Source organism: Pristis pectinata, chromosome 9 (assembly GCF_009764475.1).
Source record: "Pristis pectinata isolate sPriPec2 chromosome 9, sPriPec2.1.pri, whole genome shotgun sequence".
Lineage (NCBI taxonomy): Eukaryota > Metazoa > Chordata > Chondrichthyes > Rhinopristiformes > Pristidae > Pristis > Pristis pectinata.
In genome coordinates this window covers 82147655-82165496 of record NC_067413.1, presented here as the reverse complement: position 1 = coordinate 82165496, position 17842 = coordinate 82147655, and the positions used below count along the sequence as shown (strand labels likewise).

The 17842-nt window shown below is 39.2% G+C and overlaps 1 protein-coding gene across 1 annotated transcript in view; it reads right to left on the bottom strand.

Moving 5' to 3' along the window:
• LOC127574319 (potassium voltage-gated channel subfamily B member 2-like) overlaps nucleotides 1-15548 on the bottom strand; it is a 231693-nt gene extending 216145 nt beyond the window's left edge. The window contains exons 1-2 of the mRNA XM_052023233.1: nucleotides 15446-15548; nucleotides 14724-15312 (exon numbers count right to left, since the gene is read on the bottom strand). Coding sequence (XP_051879193.1) covers nucleotides 14724-15302 — 579 coding nt within the window. The 5' untranslated portion in view covers nucleotides 15303-15312; nucleotides 15446-15548. The remainder of the gene's footprint in view (nucleotides 1-14723; nucleotides 15313-15445) is intronic.
• Between the last annotated feature and the right edge of the window lie 2294 nt (nucleotides 15549-17842).

Sequence of the window (17842 nt, the reverse complement as noted above, 5' to 3'; positions counted from 1 at the left end):
GGTCAACTCTGTGCATACGAGTCCAAATTTGAAAAGTTACTAAAATTATCTTTCCTGACAAAAATAGTAGGAGGTGTGCGTAAACAATTACAATAATAAATTAGCAGTGATACATTCACATTGGTTGAATCATAATGAGTAAAAAAGAAGGCAAAGATACAAAGAGGAAAAAGGAATTCCACTCTTGTATTTCACCTACCATGTGCGTTTCGTAACCATGGAAACAGAGAGCATTTTTTGGGTGATTCCATAGATTATATATGATCTTCTATCCACATGTATTATAGAATAAGATTACCTCACAACTGAGCTGAGAATATGAGCAACTATTTTCTTTGCAAAACAAATTTCCAATTTATTTTTGAAAATATATTACTTAAATCTATTATAGTGGATACACAAAGCAGCATAATATTAAAATACAAGACGGCCTATAGCGTTTGGCAGAATGTGCCTCATTTTCACTTGTTCATATTGCAATCATGTAAATAAAATCACAAAAGGGAGATTGAGCATCACATACAATACTTGAGCTACATTACAGATGAGGCTCAACAGTTGCAGCAAAGCCTTTCTTAAACTATACCAGGATGTAGTTTAAAACAAATAAATGATGCCCTCAATATATTTCTCAGTTTTTGTGTTATCATTACATTTCATAATAATTACAACTTAGTTTCAAAAGTCAAAGCTTGGATTTTAGATATGAGTGAGCATGTGGAATTCTGTGCCGGTGTGGAGGGGTTAAATAAGGAGAAAAAGTTTGTGTGTCAGAAATCTAGTTGCATTCCAGCAACCCCTTTGTTTTACCCAAGTGAAATGAGGGATGGTCAGCAAACTTATCACCTGTAATGGGGGTTGGTGTTTTTTTTAAAAATATATATAATAATGTTAGCACCCCTGTCTTAAACTATAGAACATAGAACAGTACAGCTCAGGGACAGGTCCTTCGGCCCACAATGTCTGTGGCAAACACAATACCAAATTAACCCAAATCTCTTCTGTCTGTACATGATCCATATCCCTCTATTCCCTTCACAATCATATGTCTATCTAAAAGCTTCTTATACACCATTACCATATCTGCTTCCACCACTACCCCTGGCAGCACATTCCAGGCACCTACCACTCTCTGGTAAAAAAAAACTTGCCCCACACATCTCCTTTAAATTTTCCTCCTTTCACCTTAAATGCATGTTCTCTAGTATCTGACATTTCTACCCTGAAACACAGATTCTGACTGTCTACCTTATCTATGCCTCTCATAATTTTATAAACTTCTATTATGTCTCCCCTCACCCTCCGACACTCCAGAGAAAACAACCCAATTTGTCCAACCTCTCCTTATAGCTCATACCCTCAAATACAAGCAGTATCATGGTAAACTTCTTCTGTACCCTCTCCAAAGGCTCCACATCCTTCCTCTAATGGGGTGACCAGAATTGCAAACAAGTGTGGCCAAACCAAAGTTTCACATAGCTGCAATGTGACTCCCTCAGTTTGATACTCAATGCCCCGACCAATGAAGGCAAGCATGCAATATGCCTTCTTTACCTCCCTTTCTACTTGCATGGCGACTTTCAGGGAGCTATGGACTTGGACTCTAAGATCCCTCTGTACATCAGTGCTGTTAAGGGTCCTGCCATTAACAGTATCCTTCCCCTTTACATTTGAACTCCCAAAATGCAACACCTCACACTTGCTCAGATTAAACTCCATCTGCCATTTCGCTGCCCGAAGGTTGGTGGTATTGTGGATAGTGTAGAAGTTGCTGTAGGTTACAACAGGACATTGATAGGATGCAGAGCTGGGCTGAGAAGTGGCAGATGGAGTTCAACCCGGGAAAGTGTGAAGTTATACACTTTAGAAGATCGAATTTGAAGGCAGAATACAAGGTTAATGGCAGGACTCTTAGTAGTGTGGAGGAAATGAGGGACCTTGGGGTTCAAGTCCACAGATCCCTCAAGGTTGCCGCACAGGTTGATAGGGTTGTTACAAAGGTGTATGGTGTGTTGGCCTTCTTTAGTTGGGGTATTGAGTTTAAGAGCCACGAGGTAATTTTGCAGCTCAATAAAACTCTGGTTAGACCACACTTGGAGTACTGTGTTCAGTTCTGGTCGCCTCATTATTGGAAGGATGTGGAAGCTTTAGAGGGTGCAGAGGAGATTTACCAGGATGCTGCCTGGATTGGAGAGCATGCCTTATGAGGATAGGTTGAGCAAGCTAGGGTTTTTCCCTTTGGAGCAAAGGAGGATTAGAGGTGACTTGATAGAGGTGTACAAGATGATAAGAGGCATAGATCAAGTGGACAGTCACAGACTTTTCCCAGGGCGGCAATGACTAACACGAGGGGACATAATTTTAAGGTGATTGGAGGAAGGTATATGGGGGGGGGGGAGGTGTCAGAGGTAAGTTTTGTTGCACAGAGAGTGGTGGGTGCATGGAACGCACTGCTTGCAGAGGTGGTGAAGGCAAATACATTATGGACATTTAAGAGACTCTTAGATAGCCACATGAATGATAGAAAAATGGAGGGCTATGTGGGACGGAAGGGTTAAATAGATCTTAGAGCAGAATAAAATGTTGGCACAGCACCATGGGCTGACTGCGAATTATTGTGAAGGTTGTCAATGGCAACATCCTGAAAACTAAAATACAGGAGGGCAATTTGATTTCAATTAGAACTTGTCTGGAAGGAATATGATATCAAAAACTAGCAAGCTAGTTCAAAATAAAAGTACATGTTTTTTTCCTATTTTGAAGAGAAAAGTAGAGGTGTGCATGTGTGAAAGATCTGACAAGTTCTAATTACAAATGTTTGAATGGGTGGGTGCAAAGTGGATGAAGGGAGGTTCTGTTATTTCACTTTACATGACTATATTGTTAGATAATAAGTACTACAACTATATCCTTAAACACAAGATGACCAAAGATTGTGATCAGCTATAATGTGCAAGAAGAAAATACAAGATGGATGTGAAATTAGGAAAAATTACACTTGTAAAATCCCTTACTATGCCTATGCAACAAGTAGAATTAAAAACTGTACTGGTCTTGTGCCTTGATGTATCATCATTAAGTTCACAAATGAAAATATGCCTGTATGACAGAAGATCTTGCATATAGGGTACAAGGTAAAGGCCTCTAAAAACCAAAAGTATCAAAAATTTCAGCTTGAAATAAGCAAGAGTCTTTAATTTATTATTGATGCATTTGCAATAAGGTCCAGGCAGGAATCATGTATTGTAACAATTCAAATTAATTCTCCTAATTTCTTTAAAGCCCACTTGCACAGGCTCATTTGATCTCTCTTCTGTAGAAAATGTGGTAGGGGACAGGAAATTTCCCTTGGAGATTCTACCTCAAAATTCAATTTTATGTTGATAAAGGTTCTCATTTAAACACACTATGTAGCGAGTACCCAGTGCTCAAAGATAACATCACTTCACAAAGTGTATCTACTTCAGAATTTGTGGTATAGCAAACATTTCCATCACACAACATAATGTAGTTGTTTTGAAGCACTGAGCAAAAGACCAAAGGAGTCAAAGCATTTTCTATTTGTAGATATTATGAAGTTATGGCTATACTCTTTCGCAAAAGGGTTTGCAGGGAATTAGAAATACTGTTTTAACTGCTAACATATGAGAATTCTAGCTGGTCTAATAACATGTATAGCTATTTCCTTAATAACATTAATCTAAAAGGATATAATGTTACCCAGTTAATTACCTGCAAGGTGGCTCTAAGCCAAGACTGAAAGAGTTTCATGTTTTTAATATAATTATGTATGTGATGCAATAATCTTTTGTTTTAAGCATTAACACTTATAGTGCAGAACTCTGGATTTAGACAATATTGCTTACAATATTGAAAAGAAATGACTTAATCAAAATATTGCAGTAACTTTTTATGTGCTGTAGTAATACATACTTTAAGGTTAGGGAAATACATAAGTTGCAACTATTGTTGGTCTTACTGAAATATTGAGTGCAATCAGGGTCGAGTTTTATTTATGATACCCTCCATAGTCAAAAAAGTGCTTAATATTTATTGAGTAAAATTTTGAATTTGGCAATGGAAAGGAAAATTGACGGAGCATTTAATGTGCAATTGATCTCACATAATTCCACCGAAGTTGATAATTTTATGCATGGGTTAGATTTACATATGAAGAATTGTCACTTGAGTAGTAATAGAGGGTTATCAATCACACTGTACTCCATTTGTGATTACCACATAAGTAAAGCGCATGTCAAAAGAACATTTTTTAAAGTTGTGAAACATGAATTTGTTTTTGGTCATACAGTAAAACAATACTATTGTAAGAGTCACTTAAGAGTGTTGGTAAATTCTTATTGAGAAATGTTAAAGGGCTGAATCATGCTGGCTGAATTTTGTCCTGAACTGAATGTGCAGACATTCAAACTTAAGTAAATCTTAAACCTATGAGCAAGTGTTATGAAAAATGAAGTCCAGAACTTAATGACAGATTTGGGAGCCAAATCCATCAGTTCACTTGTGGAGTCCAAAAGTGAGGCCTTGGTCTTCATGGAATTCTGCAGCATTACAGTGAGAAATCGTCACTCGGACCCTGTGGATTTCACTGGGGATTTTAAAGACACAGATTTAAGAGATAAAGGGTAAAGTGAGTTACTTTTTTGAAATGATTGTGCTTTAGTTTGATGTTTTTAATAACTTCTTCGAGTTTTCATCTGTTTTTCATTAATTTTGTCTCTGAACATTTATTAATAGTTTTTTAATTATTTACTGGAATTTTAATAGTTACTAGATATATCTGAATATCAAATTATTAAAATAGCATCAGTTCAACAACTGCCAGAACCCTGCCCCAGCTTCGGGAATAGCCAAATGGGGCTTCTGCAGCCCAGTGGTGTCTGGACCTCACAAATGTTCTCTGGGGTGCTGACAGCCAGCCAGGTTAGCAGTCCACATCCACCCCAGATAAAAGGAGGTGTGAAGGACCAAGGGTAGCTATTCTGGGCAATGAGTTTGATCCCACACAAACTAGCTAAATCCAGCCAAGATCGGACTGAACAGGAGCTGTTAATAATGGTTGTATTTTGAAATACTTGGTATGGTATGTGATGCTTCTACTGATTAGCTGTTTAAGTGCAATGTTAATCAAGGGATTCAAATTGTGAGATTCAAATAAGGAATTACTGAAAAATTATCCACACAATTGACAGCTGATTATACTATTTAAGAATTCAAGGGTCCTTAGAAAGGAAGGGGATATTGGAGATAAAGTTCAAATCAGCAAGGACAGAAAAACCCTGGAGATTGATGCTCCTGTTTATGCGACAGCTCGGATATGAGTTCTCAGGCACACATAATTTATCACTGATCATGAGAGTAAATAAAGAAAAGGTAAAAGTTATAATATTGAAAGAGAAAGGTCAAACTGGGAAAAATATATCTTTCTGTGTTGGACACATTTGATCTGGATCTGGACAAGATAGAAACATAGATAGGGGGGAGAAGAAATTGGCTTTGGATAAATCAAATAGATGGCAAGATCTGAAGAAGGAGAAACAGAACCAAGAACTACTTAATCAAAAAGGGAAATATCTCCAGTGAAGCTAGTGTTTTGGGTGACTTGAATGGCTGAAGTTTTTCTGAGACCTACCCATCACCTGCACTTACTATTTACATTCTCACTACCTCAAATTTATCTCCACCAGATTTAGTGTTAATCTTACAGGTGAGAAAGTCCTGGAATCAAGCAATCATGACCTGAACAGTCATGTAATCAGAGGACACAGACCAGAAGAGGTCTTGCTATGAATGTTCTCTGGATATCTTTGATAGCGAGCAAAGCTATGCACCTGCAGCTTTGCCATTTGTCAAAGCTGTCAAATTTTGCAGAGCTTCAAATGTCCCTGATATCAGAAACATATAAAGATTTAAAACTAAAATAAATAAAAAGAATTTTAAAATTGGAAAAGATATTCTGAAACAAAAACACTTACAATTGCTTCTGTATAATTGAAAACATTAAAGCAAACACAATAAAATAGTAACACTTAATTCTTTATAAATGGTCAGTTGTGATGAAAGGTCATCAACCTGTAACATTAACTATTTCTCTCTCCACAAATGCTGCCTAGCCTGCAAAGTAATCCCAGCATTTTCTGTTTTTATACACCTATTTTTAACCATTCTTTCTTGCAGCAGTGCAGGGATGAAATTGTAAATCCTGCACAGCTTTAAGCTGGCACAGAATGCAAAAGCAGATTCACTACTAAATGAATTGGTAATCAGCAAGCTCTTGTTCCACTGCTTTATTCCATATGAAGTCCAGCAGGAGAATGTAGCTAGGAAATTTCAGCCAGAGCTCAACTAGTGAGGTTAGAACTTTCACCTTCATGCAGGAGTTCCAAACTTACTTGAAGTTACGAGTGAATGCTGGCTGGTAACGCTGGGTGAGACTTCCAACATAAGCCAGCAAAAATTTGGGCAAACATTTCTACATTAAATTAGAAAATGTATAACTATGGTGCAAGTCTTCAAACATGATCTTAGACATAGTAAGTCACTATTTCAAACAGTTAGTCAATAAACCTCTTAGTAGATTATATGATCCTTCAGTTAAGTCACAGCCAGGTAAAGGCAGAGTGCATCTAGACTACGATGACTATAATATGAGGAAGTTTAATGTTAGGCTTATAATGAAAGAGAAAATGAGGTTTCGAAAGAAGGAAAATTGTTGCAGGAATTTACCCATAGTGAATAGAAACATTCAGGTAAAAAAGCATATTTTGAGGAGTTGTTGGAATCAACTAAGGAATATAGATTGTACAACACCACTAAATTGCAAAAGCATCAAGAAAAATGGAGCATAAAGGAAAAGGACTCTTATTTATTAAGCATGAATCATGTTGCCTGGATGCCCCAAAGCACTTTACTGCCATTGAAGTCCTTTTGATGTGTAGTCATTGTTGCAATGTATAAAATGCACCAGATCATTTCTACACCCCAAGCTGCAAGAACAAAATAATAGGATAATCCACCTTCCTGATATTAATTAGGGGATAAATATTGGCCACGACAACAGGGATAATACCCTATTCTTCAAAATCATGTCTTAGAATCTTTTATATCCTGTACCCACAGCAACACAACTTTTTTCTGTATTGGACTGTCAGCATTGAAATATTATGCCCTCAAGTCTCTGAAGTGGGTCTTCACCCCAAATCAGTCTCAAAGGGGAAAATGCTAATAATTGTACAACAGTTAATTCTTAAATTCATAATGCACTGAATGCAAATCAAAAAAAAGGACATTGGAAAAAGAGTGACAGACACAGCAATACAAAGAAAAATGCTACAACTGATGGCAAAACTGTGAAATTGCCAGGAAATGGACAGTATATCAGGATTATCCAAAAGTGAAGGTGTGAAGGTCAAGAAGGTGGCTCAGGATTAAAATATAAAATTAGATTAGGATATTACATATTCGTAAGAAATAGAAGCTGTTTTTAATAGGTATTTTATAAATATGGAGAAAGACTTTGAGGGATGTTGATTGGGTGAATAGAGCAAGGGCATGAAAGATAGAATATCATGTGGAAAACTAGGAGGTCATCCACTTTGGCAAAAAAAAGGGCAGCGTATTTTTTAAGTAGTGAGAGATTGAAAGTTGTTAGTACTGAGAGGGACCTGGGAGTTCCTTGTACACAGATCACTGAACATTTGCATACAGTTGCAGTAAGCAATTAGGAAGACAAACAGCATATTGGCCTTTATTGTGAGACAATTTGAGAATGAGAGTAAAGACATTTTGTTCTAATTATATAGAACCCCTGTGTGACAGCAACTGGAATATTTTACCCCAGACTGGGTCTCCTACCTCAGAAAGAATAAACATGATAGTGGAAGTGGAGTAAAGGTTCATCAGATTAATTGCAGGGATAATTAGTTTATCATATGACGAAAGATTAAGTAGGCTGGGCCTGTAATCTCTAGAATATCAATACTTCTTCACACATTAAAGGAATCTAGGAATACGGGGAAGTGCAAGAAAGTGGCACTAAGTAAAAGATCAGATATGATTTCCTTGAATGGCAAAGTAGGTAACTAACCCAAATGTGCTCATCTTTGGATAACTGGTCCATATGGGAGAGAAATTATGGAGCTATGGACCAATTATCCAAAAATCAATTTTCAACAAAACATTGGAGTCCATTATCAAGAATGGGGAACTTAACATTTAGAAAATCATAATGGGCTGGATCAAGTTCCAATGTGGGTGGCAATTCAATGGGGAACTGCAGCCCCTCTATCCTCCGACATTCAGTACATCTGTGCCAGAAGCAATACTATTTATATCTAAACATTTTGAGGTGCCAGCCTAATGAAGCTTAAATTAATGTTAAAAACCAAAATCAATATGTAATAAACAGAGCAGAACAATCTCACACCAATGGATCAGATGAAAGCTCTGCTGTGCTGTCACACCTAGTCATGAATGGTGGTGGACTGTTAAACAGCAAATGGGAGGAGGAGGCTCCAGGTACATCCACATCTTCAAAAATTCTGGGACCATTGTGTGAGTGCAAAAGAAAAGGCCGAAGCATTCAAAATCATGTTCCTCCTAGAATTCCCACCATCACAGAAGCCTATCTTCAGCTAATTTTATGACTGAAGAAATTAAATTGGCTCCACATGATATCAAGAAATGACTCAGAGCATTGAATGCAGCAAAGGCTATGGGACCAGACAGCATCCCATCTGTAGTACTGAACAACTGCCCTCCAAAACTAACCACACATCTAGCTAGGCTGTTCCAGTACTGTTACAACACTGGCATGTACCTAGCCAAGTAGAAAATTGTTTGGGTATGTCCTGTTCACAAAAAGCAAGACAAATCCAAGCCAGCTAATTATTGCCCAGTCAGCCTACTCCCAATCACAAGTAGAGTGATGGAAGCTGTCATCAACAGTGCTATCTAATGACACTTATTCCATCTCCAACAACCTACTCACCAATCCCCATTTTGGGTTTTGACAGGACCAATTAGCTCCAAACCAAACTTGATTTTGGTCCAAACATGGACCAAAAAGCTGAATTCAGACATGAGGTGAGAATGACTGCCCTTTACATCAAAGCAGCATTTGACCAAGTGCAGCATCAGAGTGTCCTGGTGAAACTGGAATCAATAGACAGGAAAAGGAAAATACTCCAGTGGTTTGGAGCCACACCTCCCACAAAGAAAATAGTTGTCAGAGGTCAATCATTCCTGCTGAGCACATCACTCTAGGAATTCCTCAGGGCATTGCCTGAGGCCCAACTTCATCAATTACCTTCTTTCTTTCATTAAGTCAGAAGTGGAGATATTGCTGATGATTGCACATTCTTCAATTCCATTTGCTATTCCTCAGCAAATGAAGCAGCCTGTATTCTGCAAGACCTAGACAACATTTGGGCATGGGCTAATAGTGGCAACTAACATTCATGCCACAGAAGTACCAGGTAACAACTGTCTCCAACAACAATCTTATCATCTTCCCTTGATATTCAATGGCATTATCATTGGTTAATCTCCCACCATCAATATGCAATTGACGAAAAAGTCAACTGGACCAGCCACACAAATACCATAGCTACAAGAACAGGTCAGTGATGGGACTCACTACTAACACCCCACGACATTTCTACTATTGACAAGGCACAAGTTAGGAGGGAAATGGAATATTCTCCATTTGCCTGGAAGAGTGCAGCACCAAAACTCACAAGCAGCTTAATACTATCTAGGACAAGGCAGCCTACTTGATTGGCACCCAACAACCACTCCAAGCATTCATTCCCTCCACCACCAGTACATGGTGGTTTAAGTGGGTACCACACATGAGATACGTTACAGTTAGTCGCCCAGGCTACTTTGATAGCACTTCCAAAACCTGCAACTTTACCACCAAGATGGACAAAAACAACAAGTGCATGGGAACAGCACAGCTTACTAGGTCGCATACCACTATATTGGAAATATATTGCCATTCCTTCATTGGCGCCGAGTCTAAATGCTGGAGCTCCCTACTCAACAGCATTGTAGGCATATCTTCACCCCGTGGTTCAAGGCAAGAACTCACCATCACCTTGTCAAGGGAAATTAGGGAAGGGTAATTAATGCTGATGACCAGTTCCTGAAAATGATTTTTCAAAAATAATAAACTTTTCACAGTATTTAGTTGAAAAAGACAATTAGAGTGATCCTGGGAGCAGGGCATTAGGTTCTGCCACTTGGTAGCCGCTTGTAGCTCACTCTGGCTTGTGGTACATCTGAGGATTGGAGGTCTTCGGTACAATGGATCACACAAGCACCATAGCAGGTAACTGTGGCTGTAGGATCACAGTGGTAGCCAAGTGTGGAAACAGATTGGTTTGAGCACAATGCAGCCCAATATAATTAGACAATGTCAATATTTTAATGAAGGAATTCACATTTGACAAATATAATGGTGTAATGAGAGCTTAGATTGTAGGGTTGAAACAATGGCATCAATTGTTGCAAATATCTGGATTTTCAAAAGATATTTGATAATGTTCTGCACAAAAGGTTGTTACATAAGTAAGTGCTCTAAGTAAGGGTAGAGAATAATGTATTATCATCAATAAAGTATAAGTTAAAGAACAGAAAACAGAGAGCAGTAACAAATGTGTTTGAATATTGGCTCTCAATGTTTCAGAGCTTGCAGTGCTCAATGTTGCAGTGGGTAAACAAGTGTAATACAATTTGTTGAGAAAAAGAAGTGATTGAATCCTTTCCCTGAGATCATGAGAAACTAGTAAATATTGGGTTCACTGTTTCATGAAACACAGAAGGTGAACATGCAGGTACACAATGTACCTTGAAAGGCATATTGGACTTTACTGCAAGAAGCGTGAAATTCAATCTTACAGTGCTTTGATGAGATCAAACCTGGATTACTTGGCAAATTTTGTCCTCCATACCCAAAGAAGGATATACATTTCTTGGAGATGGTGCAGATTAATTCCCGAGGTGAAGGAGTTGTAGGAGAGATTGAGTAACACTAGCCTATAGTCATTAGAGTTTAGAAAGTGATCTCATTGCAACATATATGATTCTAAGGAGAATTGACAAGGGAAATGCTGAGAAATTGTTTCTTCAGGCTGAAGAATCTGGAACCAGGAAACATAATCTCAGGAAAAGGGTTCAACCATTTAGGAAAGAGATGAAAAGGAATTTCCTTTTCTCACAAATTTGCTCCTCTTTGCAATTCTCTATGCCAGAGGGCCGTGGATATTCAGTCAGTGAAAATTTAAAAGCTGAGGTCATTCTTTTTCTACATTTAAGGGAATCAAAGGATAAGGAAATAAGGTGGGAAAGCAGGCTCAAAGCACGGAATAAGGCACAACTTTACTGAAAGGCAGAGCAAGCTCAAGGAGCAGTTAGCCTTACTCCTATTTATATTTTTATCCTGTTACATTCAAATGGAATGCAAGTTCTTTGTATAATATACCTAGAAAGAAGAGAGCTGGAAAGCAAGGTCCTGAGGTGGAGTGAAAATTGACTGAATTAAAGAAAACAGAAGGTGGTTGTGAATGAAGCTGCATCAATGTGCCAAAGTTATGAGTCCCTAAGCTCTTTACAATTTCTTTAAATGATTTGAAGCTGGAACAGACCCAATAAGTTGCAGCAACAAATTGGGGAAAGGCATTTGGAGAACAAATAACTGTATCTGGATTGGAGAGGAAGGTGGGCAGCTGAGTTATAAACACTATTTAATACAAACAAACACAATGTAATGAGATTAGATAAGAGAAATAAACTAAATAGCACAAGGATGAGAATTAACACAAGAGGTTTGGGGATATTGCTAGATAATACAAAAATGTGGTAATATAAAGAAAAGCTAGTTGAATTTTGGATGGACTGAATCGTTTGTTCAACCACAAGGACCTCCAATATAAGGAGACAGTGCAGCAAAATAACAAATAGCTTGAAGAATTTGAACAAATATTTTTAGTTGAGGAATCCAACATTATTGAATATGGGGACATCAAGGCTCAGAAGATATTATTAATACTTTTAAGATTCTTCTAGATAATACTACTAGCGCACAGCTGCTGAGTTGCCTCCGCATTCCTCCAGTGATCGGAGTTTGATCATGATCTCCAATGCTATATTTGAGGAGTTTGTATGTTCTCCCTGTGGCTATGTAGTTTCCTCCAGAGGGAACAAGATGGTAATGCACGAAAAAAGAACAGGAAAACAGAATGATTTGAAATGGTGAAAAAACTAATAAATGCTGGGGCACAGAGGGATTTTGGTATGATGGTTCATAAAACACTGAAAGTAAACGTGCAGGTACGACAGGCAAATTGGATCTTGCTTTTATTTGCAAGACAATTGGAGCACAAAAGAGATGGTACAGGATATTGGTGAGACCATATTTGGAGTAGTGTGTGCACTTTTGATGTCCATATCTAAAGAAAACTATATTTGTCCTGGTGTCAGCGTAGTATATATTTACAAATTGTTTCTTAGGGTGAAGGGATTACTCTTCAGAATCCTTGAGTAGACTTCGCTTATACTTATTGGAGGTTAGAGAAACGAGAAGTGATCTCAGTCTCGCATTAAAGATTCTGAGAGAGATTGTTGTTTCCTCTGCCTGTAGAACAAGGAGACAAAGTTTCAGGACAAAGGGCTTAGCCATTTAGGACTGAGGAAAGGAGAAATTTCTATATGCAGAAGAATATATTTGGAATTCTCTACCTCAGTAAGCCATGCATACTCAGTCATTGTGCCTATTTCAAAAGTTAGTAAGAGTTTTGGACACTAAGGGAAATCAGAGGATATGGGGAATTATTAGAAAACTGGACTTGAGGCAGATGATCAGCAATGATGCTCCTGAAATGTGGATAAGGCTGATGGATCACATGAGCTATTCCTGCTACTATTTCTCATGTCCCTAAGTTTCCTTTTGGTCAACATTATTGTGGTCTGGATGAGTGCACAATTGACAACACAAATCAGCTAGCAACTGTGCAATGCAATTCATAGATAATAGGTTGGAACTGTTAAGCTGCAAAATAACTGCAGCTGTAGACTGCCATATGGTAATTTTTGAATCACTGCATGGGACTTTCCACTTGAGCAAGAAACATGTGGATTATAAATCCAAGGAAGTATGCATACAAATTGCTCTGGCAATAAGGTGGGCCTTCTGGGCACCATGGAAAGTTAACCAGCTTTGTACGTCTATGTGTTTTGACAAAGCAGATACTGCCATCTGTGCTGCTAAAACATTAAAAAAAACTGCCAGCAAATTGCTCTTAGCCACCTTCTGTTGCCCATGACATAATTATCAAGCAAGTAACATAATAGGAGTACTACCAGATGTGAATCACACCCTGCACCCACTGTTGGCAGCCACTAGTGAAATATATTGCAGAGAAGAAGGAATGTAATAGAAGCAACAATTTACAGAAGTACAGCAATGATAACAGTACAAAAACTGAGAAACCAATGACATTTTTTACATAAAGAAATTAAGAAAAAGTATACTATGAGTTGCAAAATGTTACCAATGGTTTCCCCTGTGATTTCTTCCCTCTTTAGTCTCAAACCACCCTTCATTCTCTTGCCAACTTTTAGATCATGCAAAGAAAGTAGACCCTAACTACAGCAGCAAATTAGTCGGTACTTCTTATTACTTCTAGAATTGATCTTGAGCTCTTTTTCATTGGCCTTTGTTCTTTCCTTTCTTTGTTCAATGAGAGGAAAGATATTTCTAAGTGTTACAGTGCGCATTTTAGCGAGCATAGAGAGAATGCTGAATTATACCTAGCCTAATCAAAATGTTGAACATCTGAATATTAAGATGGTGCGTACAATACTTTAATATGAGTGATCAGCTTAGAATACGGTTGTTCGTTTTTACATGGGGAATGGATCAGGGTTTAGCCAAGTTGGAAAAGAGGCAACATAAACCAAATAAACAAACATGAGAAATTTCACAATGAAAACACTTAGATATAGATAATAAAACTGTTTTCTAAGGACGAAGACCAATTCGTAAAACTCCCGATTTTGGTCTTACGGTAGGATGGCAAACTTCACAGTAAAACAAACGTTATACCTCTCACCTTCATTCTATCAACCCTATTCGTTATTATACCAGGTTCTGTCATTATCATTGCAACGTACCTATAAATGCACTTAAGTTTTAGTGCAATGTTAATGACTCGTTGGGCCGGAAGGGCCTGTTACCACGCTGCAAATAAAATTTTAAAAAAAGATATGGACGAAGGGGTTGAATAGTAAACCACAATTATATAATGTTTCTTGCAGTAATCAAAACAATCACAGATCATTTCGGCATACTTCAACTTTTCTCGCCTTCCATTAAACGACTGCGTCGTTTCCATTTAAAATATTAAATATTGCAACAGCACAAGTAATATTTACAAGCCTTCAAATCACCATGACAACGGACTTCACCGCTGTTCCTACCATTCGCTTGCACCAACACTTTGGCTGGTACGAAATGGAAAATGGTCAAGAAGTTTATACATTTAAAACTCCGGTGAACAAAGAAAAAATACTTCTCGATTAAAAAGAGTGAACTAAACATGTGCTTTATTTCATTCAGGGTTTAACCGTATCTTCCTGCAAGTCTGCTGGCGGCAGTATCAAGCCGACCGCGTCTTCTCTGGGGAATCCCATCAGCACCTTACCTTCGCGGCCACTGAGGAGCTGGGCTTTTCCAGCAGATCCCACAACTTCTTCCTTTTATCGGGACAGCACGAGTTGTCAAACTCCTCGCCTTCCCGTTCTCTCATGGTTTCAGCCTCCCGCCTCAGTTCCTCGTTCATCTGCTCCTTTTTCTGGTGGTACCTGGCTTGACAGCAGGACTCCAAGTAGATCTCATCAATGCCCCAGTAGTCGAGTTCCTGGCCGAAGGAGAGAGCGCACATCTCTTCCATCATGTGCAGTTTCCCAGTTCGGTAGAAATTCAGAATCGACGTGAAAGCCCCAGGGTGACGATCAAAAAAGTACTCGTTTTCATCGAGGTTATAATCATCGCAGGTCTCCAACAGGGATTCGTGGGTGTTGCAATCCCTCAGTTTCCCCAGACGAGTCCGGGGTAACCTTTCCAATGTCCTCCACAAGACTTCGTGGTTAAGTCCCCCAACGTTGATTTTAACCCTCCTGGAACAAGTCTTCCTCCTGATTATCTCAATGGGCTCCGGGGGAAGGGAAGCTGTGGATCGGGATGCTTTCTTAGCCATCCCCGTTGGGATCTTTTCTGCCATGACAACTCGACTATTAAGCAAAAAAAAAAGCGATTTAAAAAAACCCAGCAAAATAATAAATAAGACAATTAAAGGAGTTTCCAGCTAGAATAAATACAAAATAATAAATAAATATGCAGAACACTTTAAAAATAAACCCGTACAGGTCTTCACACAGGTCCTTCCATTATCGAAGCTACATAGAAAACAACATGCGAGTAGCGGGTGTGCATTAATCTCCGACGCTGGCCAGTCACTTTCATTCAGCATTATCCCCTCGGCCGGCAGAACGACGTCAGGGCGGCGCCGCCTCTTGACAGACGAACTGGCGGGCGGGTGGGAGCGCGCGGGAGTGCGCGCCTCTCCGTGGCCCCAGCACGAGCCGGGTGACGACGACCGCCGCTCCCGCGCTCCGTGCCGGGGACGCGCATGCGCCGCCTTCCCGGCCGGTTGGCCAGGCTCTTGGGGAAAGCGTGTGGCGGGATTTGTGTGTGGTGGTGAAGCGAATCGGATGGTGGCGAGTCGAGTCGAATTCCGTCTGAGCGTCGGCCTGAGCGCAGGAAGGAAACATTTCTTTCGCAGTTGGGCGCCGCTGCGCCTGGTTTTCGGCCGTAAAGATCGATGATGGCGGCTGAGGCGAATGCACTGGTTCTGAGCTGAACATGCACGATCAGCCGTGTTGCTCAGTCGGCAAGCGGGGTGGATAAAGTATTAAAATGTTTAAATTAGCATAGTGTATCTGTTACAATATTTTTCATATATTGGTATACCTCAGCTGAGGTTTGTATCATGCGAAACGTTCACAAAGAGTGACCAGGCAGGGCCATTCTGCAGCTCTTTTTAATGGGCTGAGTCTCACTGGTTAGTTGTTGGTTTGTTATTCGAGTTTTCTTTTACAATCCCAAGATAATCTTGTGTGTTTTTTTTTACTGAATGCAGAGAAAAAATTTGGTCCTCTTTCTGTCGCGGATCTTTTATTTTGTTCTCTTTGCCCCTTTTTTCCTGCAATTTGAAATTGTTTCACTTCTAACTCTTCTCACTTCTGAAGAAGGGTCGTGGGCCTTAAACTACTAAATTTTATTCTCTTTCAAGAGATGCTGCCTTACTGGAAATGTGTGTTTTGCTCAGTTTTTGTCAAGGCGTTGTATTGCAGTCACAGGTGGTTTAATGGATCTGGCTTTAGAGATGAAGAGCATCTCACTAAAATATGAGACAGGGACCAATTGTGGATCATTTCATGTTATTCTGGCAATTTGATTCAGCAGTTCTCAGTGTGAATCACACTTAGGCATCCATTGCAGTTTCTTTGAGAAATGTGCATCAAATGATGTCAACTTCTGTGCAACATGCCATTTGGAAAATTGCTGTGGGAGTGTCTTCCAATAAGTGCACTGTATTGGACTGTGATCCCACTGAGCCCATCCCCATGGTACCCACACATCCAACCTGCTTATCTGGTGTCCCAAATTCATGATCACCCTAGTCAACACTCTTGATTACCAGCTTCTAAATATCCATCCTAGTTTTTGATGCAGAACAATCTTTTCACAACTTTCTGCCCAACCAGACTTCCAACTTCAGCTGTCTCTTCTTAGACCTCAGTTCTAGATACTGTGTTTTCTTTCATGAGCTCTGCAGACTGACCGGCAGTGCTCAAAGTCTTACCAATGTTTGCAGTGGTAGCATCCTGACTGAAACCCAACAATAATCATGCAATAATTTTTTTTGGCACATCGCAATTTCTAGGCCAATTTGACTGATTCCCTTTACAAGTGAAGTTGTAAGTCAGTAGTATCCCCTAAATTTTATGCCACAGGTTTCTTTTGGATTGCAGCAGGTGTCTTCATCTTCCACTTTGCCATCCATCCACCCATGTATCAAATATTGACTGAGGCTCTGAACGTCATAGTCCATTAATAGTGGGAAGCAAGCTGAGGGAGCACAAAACTTTGTGCATATGACAAGCACTTTTAAGCTTCAAAATGATAAAAACTGCATTCATTGCAGCTTGTGTGTTTCCCATTACCAACCTGGCATCATTGTCAATGGAAAGAGATTCTGCTCTTTTAGTACTGTTTTCTCTTTTAACTATTGGCAGTAGAGTTTGCAGGTCTATGCTGATTTTTCAGCTAAGACCCTTTTATCCTTCTTTGTTTTCTGCACTCACTATCTTTTTTCTCATCAGGTTGCAGGCTGATTTATTATCTGACAAGGCAGTAGCCTTCAGAATTGACTCCTGACACCTGTAAGCAAACTAGATGCAGAAGAACAGGCCCATATCTACTATGCTGCCACAGAAATGTAATAGGATGCAATTAGTATTCTAAAGTAGTGCTTCATATCCTGGATGGTTTAAGATGGTATTTGTGATCATTTGTTGCATGCTTTATTATCACATGGACTACAGCTTTTACCACTCAATGGACAGAGGAAGAGCAGCAGGAGGAATAATATTGACTATGATGTTTATTGCCTTAGTACATACCTAGGGTCCAGATAATGCCTGGGCACTGCCAAGTCTATCTGAAAGCCTATTTGAAATGTCAAGGAGCATGATTTGG